The sequence below is a fragment of the Tiliqua scincoides genome, chromosome 3 (genome assembly GCF_035046505.1).
Source record: "Tiliqua scincoides isolate rTilSci1 chromosome 3, rTilSci1.hap2, whole genome shotgun sequence".
Lineage (NCBI taxonomy): Eukaryota > Metazoa > Chordata > Lepidosauria > Squamata > Scincidae > Tiliqua > Tiliqua scincoides.
The window spans coordinates 14,340,149-14,364,563 of NC_089823.1; the positions used below are offsets into that span (position 1 = coordinate 14,340,149).

The 24,415-nt window shown below is 44.6% G+C and overlaps 1 protein-coding gene across 1 annotated transcript; it reads left to right on the forward strand.

The window, feature by feature from the left end:
* The first annotated feature begins 443 nt into the window (after positions 1-443).
* On the forward strand, positions 444-1,850 carry FUT4 (fucosyltransferase 4). The gene has a single exon (XM_066619505.1). It carries the CDS (start codon positions 444-446, stop codon positions 1,695-1,697), a length of 1,254 nt encoding a protein of 417 aa, XP_066475602.1. The 3' UTR covers positions 1,698-1,850.
* The last annotated feature ends 22,565 nt before the right edge of the window (positions 1,851-24,415 follow it).

Here is a 24,415-nt window from a genome sequence, read left to right on the forward strand (position 1 = left end):
GGCTGCAATCTTCTCCACACTTTCTTGGGAGTAAGCCCCATTGACTATAATGGGAATTTCTTCTGAGTAGACCTGCCTAGGATTGGGCCCCAAGTCACTGTTTCCCTGGAGAGGGATGGCACCAGCGATGCCCCCGACTGTGCCAGGAGGGGTTGCTAAGAACCCCACCGTCACTCCTCCTCGCCCTTGCACGACAGGCAGGCATTCAACAGATAAAGGCTGCAATCCTCCCCACGCTTTCCTGGGAGTAAGCCCCACTGACTATAATGGGACTTGCTTCTGAGTAGACAGGCGGAGGATTGGGCTCAGCAGGGACGGGAAGGGGGCCACGAGCAGAGCCAGCTGGTGCTCCGGCTGGCTGGCTGGCTCTCCATCCTGGGGGCGGATCAGCGGGGAAGCGGCTGCGCTCGGGGTGGGGCGGGGCGGGCGGCCGGGGACGGAGCATGGCCGAGGGGCCGGGCTCCGGGGGCAGGCGACGGCACGATGCGTCCCCGGTGCCCCCTGCATCCCTCTGGCCGGCGGCGCCCGGGGCTGCGCCTCCGCCCGCGGTCGCGGGGCTGGGAGACCGGAGGCGGCGGGGCTCGGCGGGCCGGCAGCCCCCCTGGAGCGCTCCGATGGAGCCCCCCGAGAGCGGCGCCTGGAGGCTGCGGGGCCGCCGGCGGAGGGGCTGGCGCTGGGGCTGGCGCGCGCGGCGGTGGCGGCTGCTGGCGGCCGGGCTGAGCTGCTGCACCGCGCTGGCCCTGCTGGCCGCCGGCGGCCTCCAGGAGCGGCTGTGGGGCGAGGACGGCGAGCGGCGGCCCGTGACGGTGCTGCTCTGGTGGGAGCCCTTCGGGCGCAGCCGGCGCCTGGGCGACTGCCGCCTGCGCTACAACATCAGCGCCTGCAGCCTCACCACCAACCGCAGCCGCCACCTGGAGGCGCACGCGGTGCTCTTCCACCACAGGGACCTCATCCTGCAGGGCCCCGGCCAGCTGCCCCCGGCCAGGCCCCCTGGGCAGCGCTGGGTCTGGATGAACTTCGAGTCGCCCTCCCACTCCCCTGGGCTCCGCGGCCTGGCCGGCCTCTTCAACTGGACCATGTCCTACCGGGTGGACTCGGACGTCTTTGTGCCCTACGGCTACCTGCGGCCCAGGCAGGAACCAGTCCGCGACCCCCCGTGGCCCAGCAAGACCAAGCTGGTGGCCTGGGTCATCAGCAACTGGAACGAGGAGCACGGCCGGGTGCGCTACTACCATCAGCTGAAGAAGTATCTCCCCATCGACGTCTACGGAGCTCAGGGCCTGGACCTGAAGGGCGACAGCGTGGTCGAGACCGTCTCTGAGTACAAGTTCTACCTGGCCTTTGAAAACTCCCAGCACCCCGACTACATCACCGAGAAGCTCTGGAGGAACGCCTTCCGGTCCTGGGCCGTGCCGGTTGTGTTGGGCCCATCGCGGTCCAACTACGAGCTTTTCATACCCCCGGATTCCTTCATCCATGTCGATGACTTCCCTGACCCCATGCAGCTGGCCGGGTACCTGAAGTTCTTAGACAAAAACAAGAGCAGGTACAAGAGCTATTTTGCCTGGAGGAAGAGGTACGATGTCCAGGTGACCTCTTTTTGGGACGAGCACTGCTGCAGGGTTTGCAAAGCAGTCAGGACTGCTGGGCAGCAGCACAAGACCATAGAAAATCTGGCCAATTGGTTTGAGAGTTGACCAGATAGGCTTGGCTAGATTTCCATCTTAATTAAGGAGATTAAGGAAATGGGAAATTAAGATTTCCATCTTAATTCTTTTTTTGAATTAAGGAAGGCCTATGAAATCTATAGAGGGTAGGGGGTTGATGGGTTGCTACACACAGTGCACAAGAAGAAGGGGGTTTGTCGAAGGGCGAATTCACACATTTCGATTGTGCGTCACCACAGTGTGAGTCACTACGAAGCCTTGCCTCTCCTCTTGGTTCTTAGAGTGGCATCTTCATTGAGCCCCTATAGTAGGTTGCTTCTGGGGCCCTATCACTTTAGATTTTAATGCTTCCATTAAATGACGTACAATGACCTGTATGTCTCTAGAACAGTGTTTCTCAAACTGTGGGTCGGGACACACATAAGCCAATTTCAGGTGGGTTGCATAGCACCTAGCTCAGCTGCCATTGAAAATACGGAGCTGAAAATACAGATGTTGGGCAATGCTTTACAGTGTGGGATCCTGGTAGGAAAGAGGCCTGGTGTTTTGCCCTGAGTAGGTGGGAAGATGGGGTTCTGGAAAAGGGGGAGGACTGCGTGGTTAGAGAAGGATCCAAGTCTGACTTCTGTGCTGGAAGGTTTGAATTCTGGGCTATGCAAAATAACAGCACGAGCGCACTGTGTAATGGGACTTTTGGCTGATTGCGGCTTAGGTTTGAAGCCTAAGTTGATGTCACTTCCAACCATGACATCACTTCCAGGTTAATGATGTCACTTCTGATGGGTCCCAACAGACTGTCATTCTAAAAAGTGGGTCCTAGTGCTAGAAGGTTTGAGAATCGCTGCTCTAGAAAACTAACACATCGGGGCCATGATTCCCTAGCTGTGTGCTGTGGCACACTAGGGTGCCACAGCAAACTCAGAGGAGCACCGCAAGATATCTTAAAGATGCCACAAGAACACTTGGCACCATGAAGAAATTATGGCAATATGGCACCAGGAACAAAGATTGTTTGGGAACCTTTGCATCAGGTGAGGGCTAGTCGAAAATATTTCTGCCTAATGTGCTCATTTCTACATGGAGAGAGTTTTTAATATCCTCCCCCCCCCCCCGCTGAGATACATAATGTAACAGAAGGGCTCTGCCATGACAATGTAGCAGTCAGTTGATTTTTTTTCCTGTGGTGGTTAGCCATGGTGGCATTTCCACAGCTCACTGACTATGTGATATGGCTGATTTTGAGCAGGCACAAGCCAGTTGAGATTGTGACATGCCATCTTCTTGCTCCACCTGCATTTTGAAAGTTTTCCTAGCCCTGGAAATATGTGTCACCATGAGATTGACACATATTGATGGAACACATCACCAACCCCCTTGGCAAAACCACCTGAAAAAGTTACCGCAAAAGTTACGGCTCTTCATGTAAGCACTACAGGAAAATAACTGTGTACATTGGGTTCAGTGCTCCCATTTTGCAGATTACCAAACAATAACTGCAGCGTATTAACAATGTATAAACTCACCTTGACATGGTATTTAAACATGTGTCAAAAGTTCAGCTAAATGCGATTCTATCACTGGGTAATAATACACCCCTTGGTACTTTACAGCCAAACTATTCTAGTCTTCCATAGTTGAATTAATAGATGCTGCACAGTTTGAATGTACATGCTTTTACAGGTGTGTAGCTGTAATCTGTTTTGATTGTGATGGATGGCTCTTTAGATTGCTACTGGTTTTCAGTTAAAATATCTGAACCAGCAGTTTGCACATTGTGTTCCTAAACACTCTGGGATTCTTCAAAGAACCAGAGGTTCTTTGATCAGCAATAGTGGACAAGTTTTCCTGATAAGTAGCTTATATTCCATGACTGATTTTCATGGGCAGTGTCCTTCAACAGAGGAGTGTGGTGTTTGTTCCATGCAGTGGCGTAGCTAGAAGAGGTGCAAAGCACTAAGTTTTGCAGGGAGCCTCACCACAGCTTGCAAGGGGCTCCTTCCTCCCCCTTCGGAGCCATTCCAGGCAGGGGGAGCAAAACAGAGACAAATTATTCTGAAGGGGAGGGGCCATTTGCAGTGAGATTCCTTGCAAAACTTAGTGCTTTGCACCCCCCTCTAGCTACGCCACTGTGTCCATGCACACTCTTAGGTGAAAACAGGCATAATTTTAAAAAAAATCACAGTGGGTTCTTCATTGTGAGTCCAGATTCCTCCCATATTTGTGACTTGCATAACTGATCTACATGCCAACAAATCATCTGCTGGCTCAGACAGTAGTCTTGCCCCTTCTCCCAGGGTGACCAGATACAATGGAGGACTGAGTGCGTATACCGTTAACCATTGCATAGAAGAGGGAATTTTGGCAGGTTCAGCTCAACATGGAAGGATTTAAAAAGCTGCACCTGCCAAGATTCCCTCTTCTATGCAATGGTTAAAGGTATAGGCACTCTGACCTACATTGTATCTGGTCACGCTGCCTTCTCCATACTATTTTTTAAAATATAATATTAAGTGCTGCATATCCATTTACATGTTCACCCTTTTAGGCCACAATCCTATAAACACTTACTGAAGAGTAAGTCTCATTGAACTCAAGTCGGGTGTACTTCTGAGTAAACTAACAGTCCAGTCCTATGCATGTATACTCAGAAGTAAGTCCCATTACAGTCAATGGGGCTTACTCCCAGGAAAGTGTGGAAAGGATTGGGCTGTTGTGTAGGATTCTGCTGCATAAATTACGGAAGTGTTTTTAAAACAGCTGCGAAATTGCTCCTTGAATTGAGAGAGGAGGTATCTGTTGGTAGCATTTTTCATGTTAGTTGGTCAACAGCATGCTTTTGCTTAAAACTTGCAGGACCATTTTTCCCTAGAGCTCAGCCCCTCAAGGAAAAAAGTACAGTACACATATATGAATGCAGTGAGGTGTTTCAAACCAGTCTCAGTGCTCTATAAACATTGTGACTGTCTTCACTTATAATTTGCACAAGACATTGCAGGACCCAACAGGACAAGCCGGTGTCCTAAATGAATAGGATGTACCCTAGAATGCACCCCAGAACCTTCTATCATACACAGGAATTTTTGGAGTACAAATGTCAAAAAGTCTCCCTAAGGTCAGGGAAATTTGAAAAGCACTGATCATCCTCCAGACCAGTGGCATAGCTAACGACTGTGTAGCCCAGTGCCAAATTCAAAATGTTGCTCCGGAAGTGATGTCACAACCAGAACTGACATCACGCCCAGGCTTTTTAAAAAGTGAAAATTGGGAGGAACCCACATCCTCCACCCAGCAGCTCTTCACCCTACTTACTCTGCTGCCTCCCCCCAGTCAGTGGCATAGCTAAGACATATATCTGCTACCTGTGATCAAAGAAGATTTTGTAGCTCCCCCCACATGACAAAATCAAATTTAATTAAGTAAATAAATAAAAAGTTATTGGTTCCATGCTGTATCATAATAGCATCTCATTGGCACTCAAAACATTCAATCTCATAGGTCAGTTTGGAGTTAAGAAAATCCACTTTCTGTTCCACAAAGCAGTTGTGTTTTCATTTTCTGGTTAATTGACCATAACTTTTGATAGAATACAGATATTCCAGTGCTGTTTGTTTCATTGCATTCTGCATTAAATTATCTTTCCAGTGATATATAACATGATGGTGTTATTCATACATACCAAGATTTTCACAGTTTTGGTCACTAGTATCAAGCTCAGCTTGTTGCCCCCCTAAAGCTTGATGCCTGGTGCAACTGTTACCCCCTGCACCCCCTTAGCTACGCCACTGCTCCAGACCAAAGAGCAAGTCTGTTCATTGCCCTCTCCATCTGTCTTCCAACTTGGATGTCCTGATATTTGAAGTGCAGTTGATATCACACCCCCCAAATTCTGGGTTGTCAGTTCTTTCTTCTGGATCTGTGTGCAGCGAATGTAAAAATTGAATCATCTTTACATAAGCACTCACATAAATATTTTAAATGGTCATAAATAAAATAAAAGTAGCCCTTTGGATAAATTCAGGCAGTTAAGAGTGGCACAGAAGACATCCAGGTGCCATGAAAACAAACAACCTTTGAGGGTATAAAGGATTTCTTTCACTTAAAATAACTGAACTTGTATCCAAGGAGAAAAGTAAAGAGAGCCAAAGAAAGAAGACTTTCAGAGCTTTCACTGGGAGTTTGTGTTTACAGGTATTTGCACAATTTTCCCCTGCCATCATAGGGAAAAATTAGACATTGTCTGTCACTTCATCAGACTTATTTGTGAAGGATTAATTTATTTTTCTTTTTAGCCTTAGCAGTTTATATCACGTTCTTCTGCAAAACTCAAATAGTAGGACTGAAAGTTTTTATATAAAAATTTACCATTCACATACATTTGAATTCATTACAAAATGTGCCTAGTTGGAATTGCAACAGTGTTAAGATAAAATATATGTAAAATCATGGAGAGATTGCCTAGTAAAGAAGTGCCACCTTGTGACCACTAAAACCTCCATACAATATTTTTCTGTTTTATATGTTTTCGCAGAAACTGTCAATATGATTTGAATTTTTCTCTCATGAGGGCTGATAATTGCTTGAAACAGAATTGCTTGCCTCTTCTTAGACTTATACCAGATATACAGCTAGCATTGGTCCAAGGAGACCCATACCATCAAGGTGACTATGCAGAGAGAAAAATACTTTGTCTTATCTCTCACAGGCCTCATGATTGTCTCCCACTGCCTCAGCATGCAGTGTGCCTCCATGCCTCAGCCTGGCAGAAGCTAGGATTGGGCTTTTAGAAAACCCAATACAGCTGTAGCTATTCCCCCTTTTTTCAGAGACCTGTTTAAAAACATGGTTAGCAGTAGTGTTGCCAACCTTTTTCTACACTTGGTCATTTACATTTTTAAAAACTTAACCCGTCTGGAAGCCCTGCAGACAAAAAAGTGGGATAGAAGCATGAATAAGGAACCAAATCATAGGCAGACAAGTGCAAGGGGAAGCTTTCCCTATCAGGCAAGAAAAGATCTGCCTTCTGCACGTCTTGTCACACAACTGTTAAAAAAGTCAGGAAGCCCTGCTGGAAGAGAAGTTGGCAACTCCTAAGTTATCAGACATTCCTTTGCAGGGGACTTCCATCTTTCGAACTTTGGTCGCAATCCTAACCCCTTATGTCAGTGCTTTCCAGCACTGGCATAGCGGTGCCAATGGGACGTGTGCTACATCCTGCAGTTGGGTGGCACTCATGGAGGCCTCCTCAAAGGAAGGGAATGTTTGTTCCCTTACCTCAGAGCTACATTGCCCTTAAGTCAGTGCTGGAAAGCACTGACATAAGGGGTTAGGATTGTGCCCTTTGTTGCCTAAGGCCACCTCTGCTGTGCACTAGGTGGCCTTAGGCAAACTGCTATACAGGTAGGGCCTCAGTATCCATGGGGAATCCATTCTCGGACCACCCATGGATACCAAAAATCGCAGATAATCAAATCCGCAATATTTGGCCCCTTGAGCTGGCCCCTTGAGACCAGAGCCATGCTCCAGCCTCTGGAGGGCTCAGGTGGGGCCAAGTATGACTCAACATGGGTCCAGGGGACCTGCGTTGAGCCAGATCCATGGTTACACAATCCGCTGATACAGAGGCTCCACCCGTATTTCAACCTTTTCCCCAGCTGTGATAGGGGGATAATAAAATTGATGCAACTTTACAGCTCTGTGGTATGGGATAGTCAGATAACGCAGGTGAAGTGCTTTGAAAACTCTAAAGCACAGGGCCTCATTTATAGATTCAGAGTGAAGGCCCAACTAGATGTGATGAGGGGCTCCAATCCCTATGGTGCAGTGGAAAGAGCTAAATTCCTCTGTACCACAGCCTTGAGCCAAACTGTCCCTCCACAGGGCGTGTCAATCATCAAAACTCTCACATTATGTCTAGTTTGACTCTCAGGTGGAAGGAGATTTAACTCCTGGGGCAAGTGCCTCCAGAATGTTCTACTGTAAAAACTCAATTGACATGAATGGGGATCTCCTCATCACATCAGTGGAGTTCATACAGGAAAAATATAGTAGTGAATGATTCCCGTTTTAATTAGTTATCAGGGAAATCCTGCTTGAATTTTCTGCCAGAGGTACCAAATGTCTTGTACTGGCCTATTCTGATGATGATCCACTGGGTCTAAAATCTGATTTCTTTTGCATCTTTACTCATAGTTTTGTTCCCAGAGAAATTCTGCCTTTGATCAGTTCCAATGTCCTTTTCATACAGAGACTAAATATGGAAAGTAGCCCAACAGAGCCTGCCAGGAAAATTTTCACAAAAATAGGACTAAGGATAGAAGAAGGAGAGAGTGCATGTATGCTGAAAACAAGAGTACCATTCTCTACCACTGTAGGAATTTTACTGCCTACAGATAAATTTAACACATAATTAAGAAGAGGGATAGTATAATCTCAACCTTTGAGGCAGGCTCCTAGGGATTTGAAAAAAAATTTCCAGCTCTAGCTAAGGAAATGGTTCCTTTGAAATGGTTATAAGTTACAGGAATAATAAGCTTAAAATATGACCCGGCTGAGAACAAGCCAGTCTCTTAGCTGCTCAATTGCCTTTCTGAAGGAAGCAGCTTAGAAACAGTTTGTAATTTATCGTGGTCCAAATCTAAAGAGCAACATGACCAGTTTTGCACAATTGAAGAGCATTACCTGAACATCAACCCTCCATGTCACATTGTCAGTCTCTTTTGCAACTGAGGGAAGTTTTGAGAGTGCTTGACACAGGTTTTGGGCTCAGCTGTTTGCAAAAAAAAAAAAAAGTAAAAACTTCCACTAGGCTTGCCCAAGCCCTTGGACAACATACCTAAAATAGTCCTTTGGATTTGACTCATGGCTGTATTTCTCCAAAGAACCTCCCCAACAAAGGGCAGTTGTGAACAGGAATACAGAATGGGTAAAAGCACTTTCCTTCTCAAGGTTTCTTCCCTTTTGACATTTTGAAAATCAGAGTACAAAATATCCTCACCCTGCATCAGTTGCAAATGGATTGATTCACTACCCTACATCACAGATTAATAGACACCACTCCCAGGCTGCTAGCAATATAAAAGTGACCATTTTTAAAAATCCGAAAGCTAAAATGACAAATGCAAAATAGCACCAAACCACAATGTAAAATGATCAACAGCTGAGCAGCCAAATGCAGCATTAATTAATTGGTGGAACTCCTTGCTGCAGGATGTTGTGGTGGTACTTGGCCTAGACATTTGGAAAAGGGGATTGGACAGATTTATGGAAGAAAAGTCCATCACAGTTTACTACTCCTGTGTGTAAACTCTGGATTTTAAAGGTAGCCTGTCTCTGAATGGCAGGTGCAAGGGAGTGGCAACAGGATAGAAATATCATGTTGTCTTGTGTGTTCCCCAAGGCACTTGGTGGGCCACTGTGAGATGCAGGAAGCTGGACTAGATGGGCCTTTGACCTCATCCAGCAGGGTTCTTCTTATGTTCTTAAACCACAAAATCCATAATCAGCCAAAAGTAACCTGAAGCCTTATTAGGCTTGGAATGCTAACTAACTAAGTGCAAGCATTATAAACAGAAAGCCCCAGGCTCAGTCTCCAGTTAGAAAAGAACTAGACAGCAGGTGATGGGAAAGATTGTCCTAATATCTTGATGAGCCGTTGTCAGGCAAAAGAGACAAGAATGGATTAAAATACAGACTGGTTGGCAACCTTCAGCCTCGAAGACTATGGTATAAGCCTACAGCACCCAGTATTCCCAGGCGGTCTCCCATCCAAGTACTAACCAGGCCTGACCCTGCGTAGCTTCTAAGATCAGACGAGATTGGGCATGTGCAGGTATGCAATGACTCAGTACAAGGCAATTGCATGTGTTTAAAGAGCCATGTTTTTACCATCTGCTGAAAAGTGAGCAAACAGGGAGCCAAGTAGACCTCCCAAGGAAGAGACACCATGATTGAGGTGGTCCTGGGTTTCATTCTGACTTCTGCTCTATGGTGATCCATAGCCACAAGCTCCTTCTATTCACAGATGGCAAATTGTGTCACTTACAGATATGAACATATACTTTATACTGAGTCAGATCATTGGCCCATCTAGCTCAGTGTTGCCTTTGCTGGCTGGCAGCAGCTCTCCCAGGATTTAAGCAGGAGTCATTCCCAGTCCTATCTGGAGGTATTCGGGACTGAACCTAGGACTTTCTGTATGCAAAAGCATGTACTTTATCTCTTTCATTTGCAGGAAGACCCCTTTTGTGAGCATGACTCCTTCTAGTTAATGGGGTGCCTCTGCACAAAATGTTAGCTACAACCCCCCTGTCATACTTCTGACAATGGCACGCAGCATGGGACGGCCAATATTGACCTAGATCTTGGATGCATAGTAGGTTTTTGTGAGGGACAATGGTCCTTAAATTCAGATGTTTGAGATCAGACATCTAAATCACTGTATTTTTTGGCCAAATCCATAGAAATGGGTAATTTTTTTCTTTATGTTTTTGCAAATAATGCTTCCATGCATTTATCTGAAAAAAAAATGGCGGTTTTACTACATGCAGTGGCTAAGCTAGAGAGGGTACAAAGCACTAAATTTTGCAAGGAACTTCACCACAGCATGCAAGCAGCCCCTCCCCTTCAGAGCCATTCCGGGGGGGGGGGGGAGAACAACAGGTGAATGCCGGAAGGTGAATGCCTCCATTTTGCTCCCACTGCTCAGGATGGCCCTGAAGGGGAGGGGGTGCTTGCACGCTGTGGTGAGACTCCCTGCAAAACTTGGTGCTTTGCACCCCCTCTAGCTATGCCACTGGCTGTGTGTGTGCTATTTCCATCTGATGCAAATAATTGCATTGGTTATTCCATAGCAGAGACCAAAGTATCAAGTAAAAAGCAGTACTTGGATGCCGTTCACACCCCTGCTAACTGGGAAAGAGGCACTTTTTAGTGGGTGCTCTTATTTAGCAGGGGGAGAGTAACTGGTCCTCCTTACCCCCAGCACTGTCTTTTCTAGTGGCTATCTGCTGGTGTTCTTTTGCATCTTTTTAGATTGTGAGCCTTTTTTGGGACAGGGAGCCATTAGATATTTGATTTTCTCTGTAAACCGCTTTGTGAACTTTCTGTTGAAAAGTGGTATATAAATACTGTTGTTAATAATAATAATAATAATAATAATAATAATAATAATAATAATAATAATAATAATAATAATAATTCAGATTATAAGAAACTTTACTGAAACCATCATTTCAATGTTTGAATCACCTTTGGCTGGAGCATCTCTTTCTCTCTTCCTTTTAGATAGATGTGGCCTTTTCTCCATCACTTGGCTGCAAAAACCTCTGTGGAGGAAAAGAAAAACTATAGCTGGTTAAATACTATACTTGATCATTTTCTGTTAAATATTTCCTGCAATAAGAGAATTTCTTGTGGACTTCAAAGACCTGAACTTTTTTTTCTCACTAAAATGATTTTGATTCCCCCCCCCCCCCAAATGATTATTTTACTTTTGTCTTCATGCCATTTTGGCAGTCACATTGGTAGCAGCAGTTTTAACTGTAAGGCTGAGAAATCAGAGATCACAGGACCCAGTTAATAAGCACACTTCTGTATCAATCCCATCACCTGTATCCAACTAGTCATATTTTGGAAAGGTATTTATGACATCCTTGCATCTCTAGTTGGGTAGGGATGCACATTTCAAACATATCCTTTTGAAAGGAATGCGGTGTGGCTAAATGGTGTCAGCATTTGGATGCTCTGTCCAATGTACATTAAGAGGTGCATCAGAAATACGCCTGCGTTGCCTGATCCCGCAAGTGTGACACATGTGGGAGCTTTATGTTCTTACGTTCTTATGTGTATGGATGCATCAGGGCAGCATGTATTTAATGTGACTTTAGGGAAATTCTGGTACGGATGTAACTGGAAGCACAACATTCTCCTGTGTGTTGTTGTGTCTGCATAGAACATGCACAACCCCTAACTGCTTTGTGTTCTCAGTTGCTGACTGAAATAACACTTGTGTTGAAAATGTGCTGTTGTTTATTTCTCAGGCACATCCAACTATTGAGGGCTATTCTTTAACAAACCCAAAAACAAGAAATGTTCATTAAGAAAGTGATGTCTTGATTATCTGGATCCTTTGAAACACAAATGTGTATGGTCCTATCCTGCATTTGCAACAATGTAACTCAGGGAATTTGATATATGTAGGTACGTATTTTGACTTCTTAAAAAACAGTGTATTTATATTTGCAGTCTGAAAAATATGGCAATAAAAGAAGTTAAATGAGGCAAGTAAAGATTGTCTGTTTCCCTTTTTTTCTTTAAACTTTTGTGCTCGTCTTGATGTATGATTGGTGATGATTGTGGGGTGGGATTGTTTACCTCAGTAGTGCAGCTAGAGGGGGTGAAAAGCTGTAATGCCTCCATTTTGCTCTAGTGGCCCAGAATGGCTCCAAAGGGACGAAGCCACTTGCACACCATGGTGAGGTACCATGCAAAATTTAGTGCTTTCTACTGCTTTGCCTTCTCTTTGCAGTGTATTGTTCACCTTATCCACTTGAGTCATTGGTAGCCATTTGCTCCATAGATGGTACTATTTCTGTAATCTGTTTGCCTTTTACATATGTCACCTGTGATGGGGAGAGAAAGGGTGGGGAGTTGTAGGAACATTTTTCTTGTTGCAGCTCATCCAGCTGTTCGCTTGTTCATAAATTGAGCAATTCTTTTCTTATCATGCAACAGCTGAAAATTGTTTTATTGAAGCAACTTTTAAAAAGCTTTTATTTCCTTTGGGCCAACTCTGACCTGTGATCATTATCTCAACAAACAAAGTTTCCGAAGATTTGAAATGAACCTTGTTTGCTCAGCTTCTTCTAGGACAGTGTTTATCAGCCAGTGGTACATGCATCAATGGTGGTACTTGAAGTGGTGTCTGGTGGAGCTCACGGGACCCCCAGACCACCACTGCTTGGCAGCAAGACCAGCAATGCACTACAACAAGCAGCGGTGGGAGGCTTGGCTCAGTGGACAGATCTTCAGTGTGCATGCACTTTTCTCACACTCAAAAGAGCCCTCCTATCCATGCCTGCCTCAAGATCCATCTGCTTGTGCTATATCTCCTATAATCATATCATATAATACATATGCGATCATATCATATAATATCATATAATACATATGCGATATGTATTATATTGTGGCCCAGCTCATACATGCCTGTTTTCTCTTGATGTTTGCAGCTATAACCCCATTGATAGAACTTCCATCTCACCGCAAACAATGCTTTCCAGTGGTGTCGTTCACATATTCACAAAGGTGATGATCACCTCTAACAATCATAAAACCTTATAGTTCAGGGTACAGTTACACATTGGCACAAACTTTGACTGTACACTCAATACATAATCATCATCTCTTGCAACATTACTGTAATCATTAATAGTGTACTTTTCTATCATTTCAGCCTTATGTCATTAACCTTGTCCCCATCTACCTTCCTGTAAGTACTGGAAACTTACCTTTTTTGTTTAAAAGCCCATCACATAACTAGTACTGACAGCCCAATCCTATGCATGCCCACTCAGAAGTAAGTCTTAATAGAACCAGTGGGGCTTACTCCCAGGAAAGTGTGAATAGGAGTAGGCTGTGAACCAGATCATTGGTTCATCTAAGGCCCAGACCAAACAGGTAAAAAAAAAATCCATACCAAAACCAGCATTTCCAACTGAATAACTGCATATCTGGGTACAAAACCCACAAAGGCTTCCTGAGTCATGAGTGTCCACCCCCCCCCCCCAAATAAGCCAGGCACTTTTTCACTTCTTAACCCATAAGTTCCAAATCTTTCACATTGATTTTGACCATAAGATTGGAAAACTCACATGGTTGTGTTGATATCCACGAGTTTTGAGTCCCTGGAGGAGGTGAGACAGTGTCATAGACTGACTCCTGATGGAGCTCTTCTGAATCAATCTTCATGCTCATCTTGCTTACTGCTTTAAAGGGCAGTCATTTCCCTTTGCACTGTGGGAAGGGGGAGAGGACTATGCCTACTCTGAAGTAAGCACCACTGTGGGGCTTACTCCCAGGAATGTGTGTTTAGGCATGGATCAACATTAAGGAGGTTTCCACTGTCCTGACCCTCTTCTTGCTTGCTGGGAGCTATCCCAGAGGGCAGGGATTTGGGGCTATCCCCCTTCCCTCCTCTCCTCCCCACCCTCAGATTCCAACCAGATTTCGCACTGCAAGAGAGAGGCACAGCACCTTTTTTCTCCCAGGCAATGGCACTTCTGACACATGCCTATTCATGCCTACTCAGAAGTAAGTCCCATTGTTTTCAATGGAGCTTACTCCCAGGAACGTGTGTAAAAGATTTCCATTGAGAAAGTAGGATGCTGACATCACATCAATTTGTCCCTCCAGTGCCTTGCAGTCACTTTTTTTACACTCTTGTTGCATTAAAAAAAATACTTTTAGAATTTAGATCTTTTTGGTTGTTTTTCTGAGTATAAAGGGGTGTGAACTTGGAACCTTCTGCACCTGTAAAGCAGGTGCTCTGCCACTAAGCTATCAACCTTTAGTCAATAGTGTTGCTAACATTTTTTTTTTTCTGTGCTGTACCTTTAATCCCATTTTTGCCCAGCCCACAGATGTACACATTTGGCCCCTACTGCGTATATGTAACACTGGGCAGAAATAGCTTAATAGCAGCTTGCTAGAATAGAAGTTTAGCTTCCTGCCATGACTTTTGTAAAAGCTTGGTCTATCAACAGCTGTTAGAAATGCATTTTCTCTTTCTTTAGTGATTCCATGCCTATTTTCCGTTAAATTCAAGGCTGCCTACATGAAGTTCCAACTCGACCTCCCAGCCAGGCACTGACCAGACCCAGACTTACATACTGTTAGCAGGGTTACTGTATGTACCTGCAGACCTTGCCTGGGGCCAGGACTAAATGGAACCCTCAGCAGTGGCAAACTGGATCCTCCATCATCAGGAGCAGTCTAGCTTGAAATAGTAGTTGCTGAGGACAAACAGTAGGGAGGGCTATTTCCACCATCTGCCTGAGAATAATATAGGAAATGGGAAGCTGAATTAGATGGACTCTTGGGATGATTCAGAAGGGGACTTTTGAACAGGTTTATATGTGAAATGCCTGCATTTAAGGAATGTGTGAAAGAGGCAGGAACCCTACCACAAAACAAAACAAACAAGCACTTGGCTACCATACTCTCCTGCCCTCCTCCACCTGACACAAATATTTTCATGTGAACGTTGCTTCCTCACAGTAACTTGCCTTGGGAATTAGAACCATTTTATTATTCCAGGTGCTTCCTTGACATTTTTCGTCTCAAGGGCCCTGACTTATCAAACCGCAATGAACCATGCTAGGCTCAAGAAGGCAGAACATTTTGCCTGGAGGAAGCACTGCAAGCTGGTTTTGCTCTCATCTCTCTGGCTCTGATAGCCATCTGAGGGACTGAGAAAGAATTTCTCCCTCAGGGTGACTTCGTGAACATGGGGGAAGTTTCCCTTTCTTGTCAGCATTGCCCTCCCCCCACATACAGTGCATATTTAAGTGGCTTTTCTTCTTATCTCACCTTCCTCATCAGGTTGATTACCTTATCAGGTAAAACAACAGAAAAAATGAGTTTCTGCTTGCACATAAGGAGAGGAAGCAGCCTTATAGAAAGCTGGTTGAGGTACCTTTGTATGGATACCAGTGGCTCTCATTGATGCACACTGATGCTTCCCCCCCTAAGGTAAATGGTGTACAGGGGGCTTACAATCTGGACTGGAACCTTGTTGGGGTAAAAGTGTGAAGGCCCCCCCCCCCGCAGCTCCAGTTGTGTCCACATCTCCCTTTGCATGTGCTATTTACCAAAGGAAAACAACAGGTTTAACATGTGCATTAAAATAAACATGTGCTTTGATCCTGGGTACCATGAGTGAGCCGTGATTTGATCCTGGGTCTCCTATACTCTTAATGTCTGCACTGCACTTGCTCTCATGCCACACCAGCTTTGCCAATTTGCCCAAATGACCCTGTATCTCCATTTCAATCCATTTCAATTTCAGTTCATCGCATTTCAGTTCATTCCTGTCCTCATAATTGCAGCCACAAGAGTAGTCTGATCTATCTGTTGGCAGGCAGAGCATGCAGGAATGGTCTGGTGAATTCATGAACGTAGAATTGCTGCAACAGAGAATTCACTAAAAGAGTGAATCATTGCCTGTACAATACAATTTGACAAAGACGACGACAACTGTGCCATCCATGTACATGTCACTTTAGACAGAAGGAAGAAAAGGAATTTGCTCCAGGTCAATTCGGGTCAGATCCACAAACAAATGGTAACCTTGTAAGGTTAAGGTTGACTACAATAGAAAGGGAAGCTAACATTGCATATGCAAACCCTGAACATTAAGGTCTTTTATAACATGGGGCCAGTTGGAAGGTTGAAATTGTGTTCAAACTGGCCCAATTAAATAAGTGCTTTAAAACGTACTGGAGTTTCCTCATTTTCATTTGTGAATAATGATAATTTACCTCTGAGAGTGACTGACCCAACAGAAGCCAGCAAGACTCATCCCTGAATAGAAATTTGACTTCAGATTCTTCCAGGTCAATACCAGCAGCCTCTCCATTTCACACGAGAAGCTTTGGATGGTGTACATAGGCAAATTGAACCAATATAAATTAATGTCCCAATCCTATCGCCCACCACTTGTGCCAATGTGGACATACTATGGAGCCATACAGTGCATCCGACTGGGGGGAGGGTGATCAAGGAATCTCCAGGTAAGTCAGGGGTGTCCAAACATTTTGGCAGAAGGGCCACATCATCTCTCTGACACTGTGTTGGGGGCCAGGAAAAAAAGAATTAATTTACATTTCAAATTTGAATAAATTTACCTAAATGAATATATTAAGAGATGGAACCTATATGAATGAATGAAGGTCTTGCAATAGTTCAAGGCCTATAAAAGGCCTTGCACAAAGCAAGGCCAACCTTTTCTTTGCTGCCACTGCTGCATCACAGATGTGAAACAGCAAGTAGCAGAGGGAGCCCTCACCCACAGCTCAGGTGGAAGGTTGAACAGTCATCCTCATGCTGAAAGTAGTTGCGTTGGGCCAGCACGGGCTCCAGAAAGTCTCTGGAGGGCCAGAGGATCATTGGAGACTGGGGGCTCCCCGTGGGCCTGATTGGGAGCCCCTGAGGGCCGCAAGTGGCCCCCGGGCCGGGGTTTGGGCACCCCTGAGGTGATTGCCTTACCTCTAGGCAAGCCCCTTGTTGTCCTATAGTCTCCTTGGACCTATATCAACTATAGAGCTGGTATAAGTCTGAGGAGATAAAGGGTAAGGGACCAGGCAAAGGGACGGGGATAGGATCCTGGTGCATGCCAGAGCCACCAGGATCCACCCCTCCAGTCTGCCACCTTCCCACACTGGATCAACCATAAATCTCCCCCTGTCCTCCCCCTCCCCCTTCCCTGGCAACTTACCAGGATCAGCTTAGCTCCCAGAGTTGCTGCTGCACATGCCAAGCTGCTCACTATTTGTGGCAGCAGTCTGAGCACGTGGTATCACCCAACAGTGTGCAACAGTGGTGCATGTTTTGTGCCACCATAAAGTACAATATGTTGCTGAGATGCAAACTGGGCTGTAAGGGCAATACTTCATTCACTCTCCTGGGAGAAAGCCCCACTAAACAAAAAGGGGCTTATTTCTGAGAAAATATTCATAGGATTGCATACCAACTTTGCATTCTAGTAGCCATTTGCATGGATAGATGGATTTAAGCACAAAACAAATTTTTGCCCAGAATTAACTGTTAGTGATGTGCCAAGCACACATCACAAGCGCCATCTGCAAGAAGGATCTGAAGGCCTTAGGAATGGACCTCAACAAGTGGGAAACCCTGGTCTCTGAGCGGCCTGCTTGGAGGCAGGCTGTGCAGCATGGCCTTTCCCAGTTTGAAGAGACACTTTGCCAGCAGTCTGAGGCAAAGAGGCAAAGAAGGAAGGCCCATAGCCAGGGAGACAGACCAGGGACAGACTGCACTTGCTCCCGGTGTGGAAGGGATTGTCACTCCAGGATTGGCCTTTTCAGCCACACTAGACGCTGTTCCAGAACCACCTTTCAGAGCGCGATACCAGAGTCTTTCAAGACTGAAGGTTGCCAATATGGATGTGCCAAGCTCACAATGAGAACTTATTTTTTCTTGCAATGAATCTGGGAGGATCACTGGTGCCAGACAGAAAAATTACGAAGCTTGAACAGAAAATGCACACAAAGATTTTCAAGCGCAGACATGTCTGTGCTTGTAGATTTCATCACCTCCCCCCAGAGTCTGAATGAAGAAAACTCACACACACACACACAAATTGCAGATCAGTGAAATGTCACAAGGCTTTTGCAACAGCTATGATGACAGAGCTGTCCTGTTTCTTGCTGCTTTATGGCACATTTCATCAGAAGACTGGCGCACCTTCCTTACACTGAATGGCTACGTTTAAGGCTTTTTTAGTTTGGGAAAAGGGGGGGATGCAAGAGGGGCATAAGTGAGACTTCGGGTGCAATCCTAACTTGCGCTGGAGCAGGCAGGCTGGCGGGCGTGCACTGAATCCAGCACAAATTTGGGACCAGAATCGGTGCAACCTGAGGCAAGGGAAAAACTCTCCCCTTACCCCATGTCGCACTGCACTGGCCCCAATGGGTCTACTTGATCTAGGCGCAAATCCAAGTAGACTGGAGCAGCCTCTGTGCCGCTCAGGAATGGGGTCAGGAACTGGCATAAGCACTGGATCCTGGCCCCGCATCCAGCTCCCCAGCCACCCCTGGGAACACCCACTGCCCCCCCTCCCCCGCCCTGAAACGCCTCCTCCCTGCCCTACCCATGCCCCCCGCAGACCCTTGCATTGGCCAAGCTTGGCCGACACAAATTTATTCCACCAAGCCTGGATCTGGCATGGGGCGGCCAGCGCAACTCCTTGCGCTGATGCCTCATGTGACTTGTGCCAGCCCAACTTGAGGGTTAGGATTGCGCTGTTATACAATTTTGCATGGTGCAGAGAGAGAAAGAAGAAGGGAGCCCTCAGTTTCCAATGAGCCTCTGGCCCTCTGGAGACTTGCTGGAGCCCATGCTGGCCCAACGCAACTGCTCTCAGCGTGAGGCCAACTGTTCAACCTCTCACGTGAGCTGTGGGATGAGGGCTCCCTCCACTGCTTGCTATTTCACATCTGTGATGCAGCAGTGGCAGTGACGGAAAGGCCAGCCTTGCTTTGTGCAAGGCCTTTTATAGGCCTTGAACTATTGCAAGGCCTTCATTCATTCATATAAGTTCCATCTCTAATATACTCATTTATGTAAATTTATTCAAATTTATTCAAATTTCAAATGTAAATTAATTCCTTCCCCCCCCCCCCCGGCCCCTGACACAGTGTCAGAGAGATGATGTGGCCCTCCTGCCAAAAAGTTTGGACACCCATTAAACATGGTGATGTAAACCAAAACAGAGCTAAGAAATATAATCAGGGAACAATATAGGAACAAAGAAGGACCAGGAATAAGCAATAGGGAACAAATAAGACCAGGAAGGCTTGAAGGGCCTTTGGTCTAATTCAGTGGGTTTTTCTTGTGCTCTTGTCATAAATTTGAAATCTCACTGGACATTCCCAAGTCCTTCGGCATGCCCAAGAATCTCTCCACATCCAAGCTTTAATAAATAAAGACAAATCAGATAATCCCTGACAAGGAGGGGAAAAAAACCAAAACTCTGTGCTTTTCCTAGCTGTCATGGAGAGGAAAAACAGTAGCTTTTTAAAATGCTTTTCTGCCCAGCTCATAGGTGTACACATTTGATCCCTCTTGTGTATATTTGTTTGTTGTTGTGTCTCACCTTTATCTATGTCAATAAAGGTCTTGGCATACATATGCATCTGACATATATGTACGTGCTTTAACCCCATTTCTGCCCAGCCCACAAGTGTACACATTTGATCCCTGTTGTGTATGTGCAACACTGCACCAAAATGGCTAGAACACTTTTTGCACTTTAAATGCACTTTTTGTGCTTTAAAAATAAAAACAATCATTAAAAAATTATTTATATAATAATGACATGTTATAATATAATAACATTTAAACGATATAATTAGTTATATTATTTAAATTATAAGGTTAAATGTTTATATCAGTTAAATAATTCTTGATATTATTTTGAAAAGATCAGATCAATAATTAAAATCCAGCAGGTGTAGCTCGATGGCCTAATCCTATGCGTGTCTACTCAGAAATAAGCCCCATTAAAGTCAATGGGGCTTACTCCCAGGAAAGTGTGGAGAGGATTGGGCCGTGAGCTGCGAGCATACATGTCCCCTGCGTGCGTTTCCATGCCGAGGAGGAGCTGCCCGGGTGCTGATTCCTGCACCAGAGTCAAGCCCTTCGCGCGCTCCTGTCCAGTCTGCACAGCTGCGCAGTACAGTATCCACTGAAGCTCCAGCCGGTACGGCGCCTCCTGCGCTCGCGCACCCCCTGCTGGCAGGACCGGCGAACTGCAGAGAGGCAGCCGAGACTGGAGAGGGGCGCTGCCCGAGTTGGCGCTGGGCGCGTGACAGTCCCCAGTGCGCCTGCGCGGCAGAGCCCGTGAGGAGAGGAGGCGCGCAGGGCGTTCGATTTGCGCAGCTCGTCGAGGGAAGGCTTGTGGGGCGCGTTCTAGGACAGAGAACCTTGCCCTCCCCGGCCTTGCTCTGCCCCTCGCCCCAGGTGCTCCTGAGGTTCTGCGCTGCTCGCTCCCGCTGACTTGTCAAGGCGCTAGTCCTCAAGGAGGTCCTCTGCCCCCAGCAAGTGGGGTGAGGAAAGGAAGATCCCCTCCCTCTCCAGTCACATCCCCTGGGATCTGCTTTGCTTTCCAAGTATTAGTGTGTATATTTATTAGTGTATATTATACACACACACACACACACTGTATATTATATATATACACATTAGTGTATGTGTATATATATATAATTTGTATATATATAAAAATAATTATAATATAATATATATTAATAATTATATAACATAAAGTATATTATACTTTATAAATATAATATATAATATTAAGTATTATATAATGTATTATATATAACACGTTTTATATATAAATATACATATATATATATATATTTCTAAGTATTATGTATATATAATGACCCATATAAAGTATTAGTGCAGTGTTTCTCAAACTGTAGGTCAGGACCCACTAGGTGGGTCGCGAGCCAATTTCAGGTGGGTCCCCATTCATGTCAGGATTTTTATTTTTAGTATATCAGAGTTTTTGCTTTCCTGGTAGGTGACTGCATTTGGGAAAATGTTGCAGACCTGTATTTTAACAAGCTACCATTTATATGCTTTGAAGAATGATAGTCAATGGGAGTTCTTCCTGGGTAAGTGTGGGTAGGATTGCAGCCTAGGATTGTAAAAAAATTTCCTGCTTGATGATGGCAGTTCCTGTCATGGCATCACTTTTGGTGGGTCCTGGCTCCTGATAGATTCTCATTTGAAAAAGTGGGTCCTGATGCTAAGAGGCCCTTTTTCAAGTGGGTGCTGTCTTTAGTTTAGCAGGAGGAGAGTAACTGGCCCTCCTCACCCCACAGTGACTGTTCTAGTGGCTGTCTGCCGGTATTCTTTTGCATCTTTTGGGGTTGTGAGCCCTTTTGGAACAGGGAGCCATTTAGTTATTTGATTTTTCTCTGTGAACTGCTTTGTGAACTTTTCATTGAAAAGCAGCATATAAATATTTATTTATTTAAGAGATTTATATCCCGCCTTTCTATCCAATGAAGGACAGTCAAGGCAGCTGTAAATACTGTTAATAATAACAATTAATAATAAAGTATATATGTTATAATTATATTAATTATTAGCAACAACAGTATTTAATAGTATTTAAACAGTAGTTCAGTTAAAAACACTGAGCTTTTTTTCTACATTAAATTGCTCTGGCATTGATCCTCCAAGTCATGTAATAGTCACCGTTGGCCTATCTCAGTGGTCTTCAACCTTTTTATATATATTGGGGTCATGGTACGAAAAAGTTTGAAGTCCACTGAGATAGGCTGTATAGATGGGACCTTGGTATCCACTGATACTAGGGTCCACCTTTAAATGCCTTGTAACAAGATAAAAAAGCACTAAAGTCCAATTACCTATTTTGTGCTGTTAAATAATTATAATTTCATTCCATTATTCACCCCATCTAGTGGCTGAACGCAGTATAGTATCTATACCAATATATTCTAGGGGGACAATGGAGAAGCAAGAAACCTGGAAGTGTGTCTTTAAACATATTTTTCCACTGATTTGATATCCATTGATTTTTTTTAATCCGTTGGGGGTTCCGAAACAGAATCCCAGTGGATAATGAGGCATGATAAATATTCACATTTTTTTTATACCACCCTTCCTCCAAAGAGCTCAGAGCGGTTTACACAGCTGCTCCTCCCCTCCTCCTTGTCCTCACAACAACCCTGTGAGGTAGGTGAGGCTGAGAGAAAGTGACTGGCCCAAAGTCACCCAGGAAGCTTTGTGGCTGAGGGGAGATTTGAACCTGGATCATCCAGGTCTAAGTCCAGGTCTAAGTCTAAGTCCACCTCCCAAACCACTACACCATCCTGGCTATATAGATATAGCTATATTAGAATATGAGACTGGGAACCCCAATATCCACCCACCCCACCCCCATCAGCACCCACTCTCTGCCCTTGTAATGCCCTCCCAGCACTATTCACTGTAACCTAATATTCTTATTAGAGATAGCAGAAATCATTGCCATGAAACCTGGCTCTAGTGAACTTTACTAGTGAACCGGCACTAGCTACTTTATCATACTTGCTAAGAACCTGAATGGGATTGGGACACAGAGATTGGAACACATACCTTCAGAGGTATCTGAAGAGGGTGCGCCAGGTGCCTCCCCCTTTACCTGGCAGTGCCCTAGTCCAGTGGTCTTCAAGCCTTTTCATTACCATAAGTTGCTGCAAACTCACAACTGAGGCTTCATTGGGGTCCTGACCCCAAAGTTGAAGAACACTGGCCTATCTAATTGGCTCACACATGAACAAATAGCTTATAAAGTCAATTTTTATAATGGTAACGTTTTCATGCAAGTATGCCTTTCCCCCTACTTCTTCCTCTTCTGTAATCCTCAAAAATATGTCATCCATTACAGTGATGTAAAAAAATCACCCCATCTCTCTGCCTGCACCAAATCCCATGCTATCATCCCATATCATTTATTATAAAAATAGATTTTCAGATTTTAGGTGTACAGCTAAAGTCAGATAACACAGGCCTATAAAATTGAGGGTCAGAACAGTTTTTCCCAAACTTCATGGTGGTTTGATATGAATTTGGGGTACCGATTCCAAAAACAGCATCCGTTTTGCCCTATCACATCTAGTTTTGGAGATACAGTATAGCCTCATTAGTGAATGGTTCAATTAGCTTCCTCATGAGGAAGCTGCTTGAACCATTCACTAAAGAGGCTATACTGTATCTCCAAAACTAGACGTGATAGGGCAAAACGGATGCCATTTTTTTGAATTGGCACCCCAAATATACCCAGGAATTGGTGTAATGTTTAAGGAAGCAAAATGTGTGTTGGCCTGTGTAATTATTACTGCAAGTTGTGCATGCCTTATCCAATGTGCTTGGGACCAGATGATACCAGATTTTCCCATATTTCAGAATACTTGCATATACATAATGACAGATCTTGAGAATGGGGCCCAAGTCTAAACACAAAATTCATTTATGTTTCATATATAATATCCTTCATATATCACACCCTTCCTACATATCACCTGAAGGTAAATTTATATAATATTTTAATAAGATTGTGCGTGAAACACAGATTTTTTTTTACTTTTTTGCCTAAAGAAATAAAATCACAAAGTCACATTGTCACTCCAAAAAGTTCTGTTTTTTGGAATATTTTGTATTTAGGAATTCTGGATAAGGGATGTCCAACCTGTATTGCAAACTGGATCAGAGGCCTTTCTCAAATTAAGCCCTCAATTGTTGGATTTCATCCTGGTCCTCGATCCCTTGAATTTACTGTGTTCTTTTAGGCAAAGAATGACCTACAAAGCAGTTAACAGCTTAAAAACCACAAAAACAACATTACAGAAACAAATAACAACCTAAGAGAGGAAGTAAGTAAACAATCAAAAGATTGCTTAGTAGAAGAAAAAAAGAAGGTTCAGCATTTAATACCCAGCCAGCAGGTTGATCAAATAATAATAATAATAATAATAATAATAATAATAATAATAATAATAATAATAATAATAATAATAATAATAACTAGGTATATACCGCCTTTCTGGTTATTGGATTACTCCTCTGATTTTATTCAAGGCGGTTTACATAGGCAGGCATTTCTAAATCCCTCAAAGGGATTTGTACAAACATAGCAGTTCTCTCTTTCAGGAACCAACAACGGTTCAGAATGGATCTTCCTGGTTTGGTCTGGCCTCCAGTTTTCCCAGGCAGGCTGACCAGCAGCTCCATCTCTCACATGGAGAGCAGCCAAGATGCTTCTTGCTCACACCAAGAGCAGGTGGAATCACTCAGCTGGGCTTGTCAGCTGCTTCAAGGTCTCACAATTCTCAGCCGCTTAGGGAGCTGCTGGTGTCCTCGAACTGGCGACCTTCTGATGTTATCTTTGGGCTAATGGAGGCTCTACCCTCTAGACCAGACCTCCTGCCCAA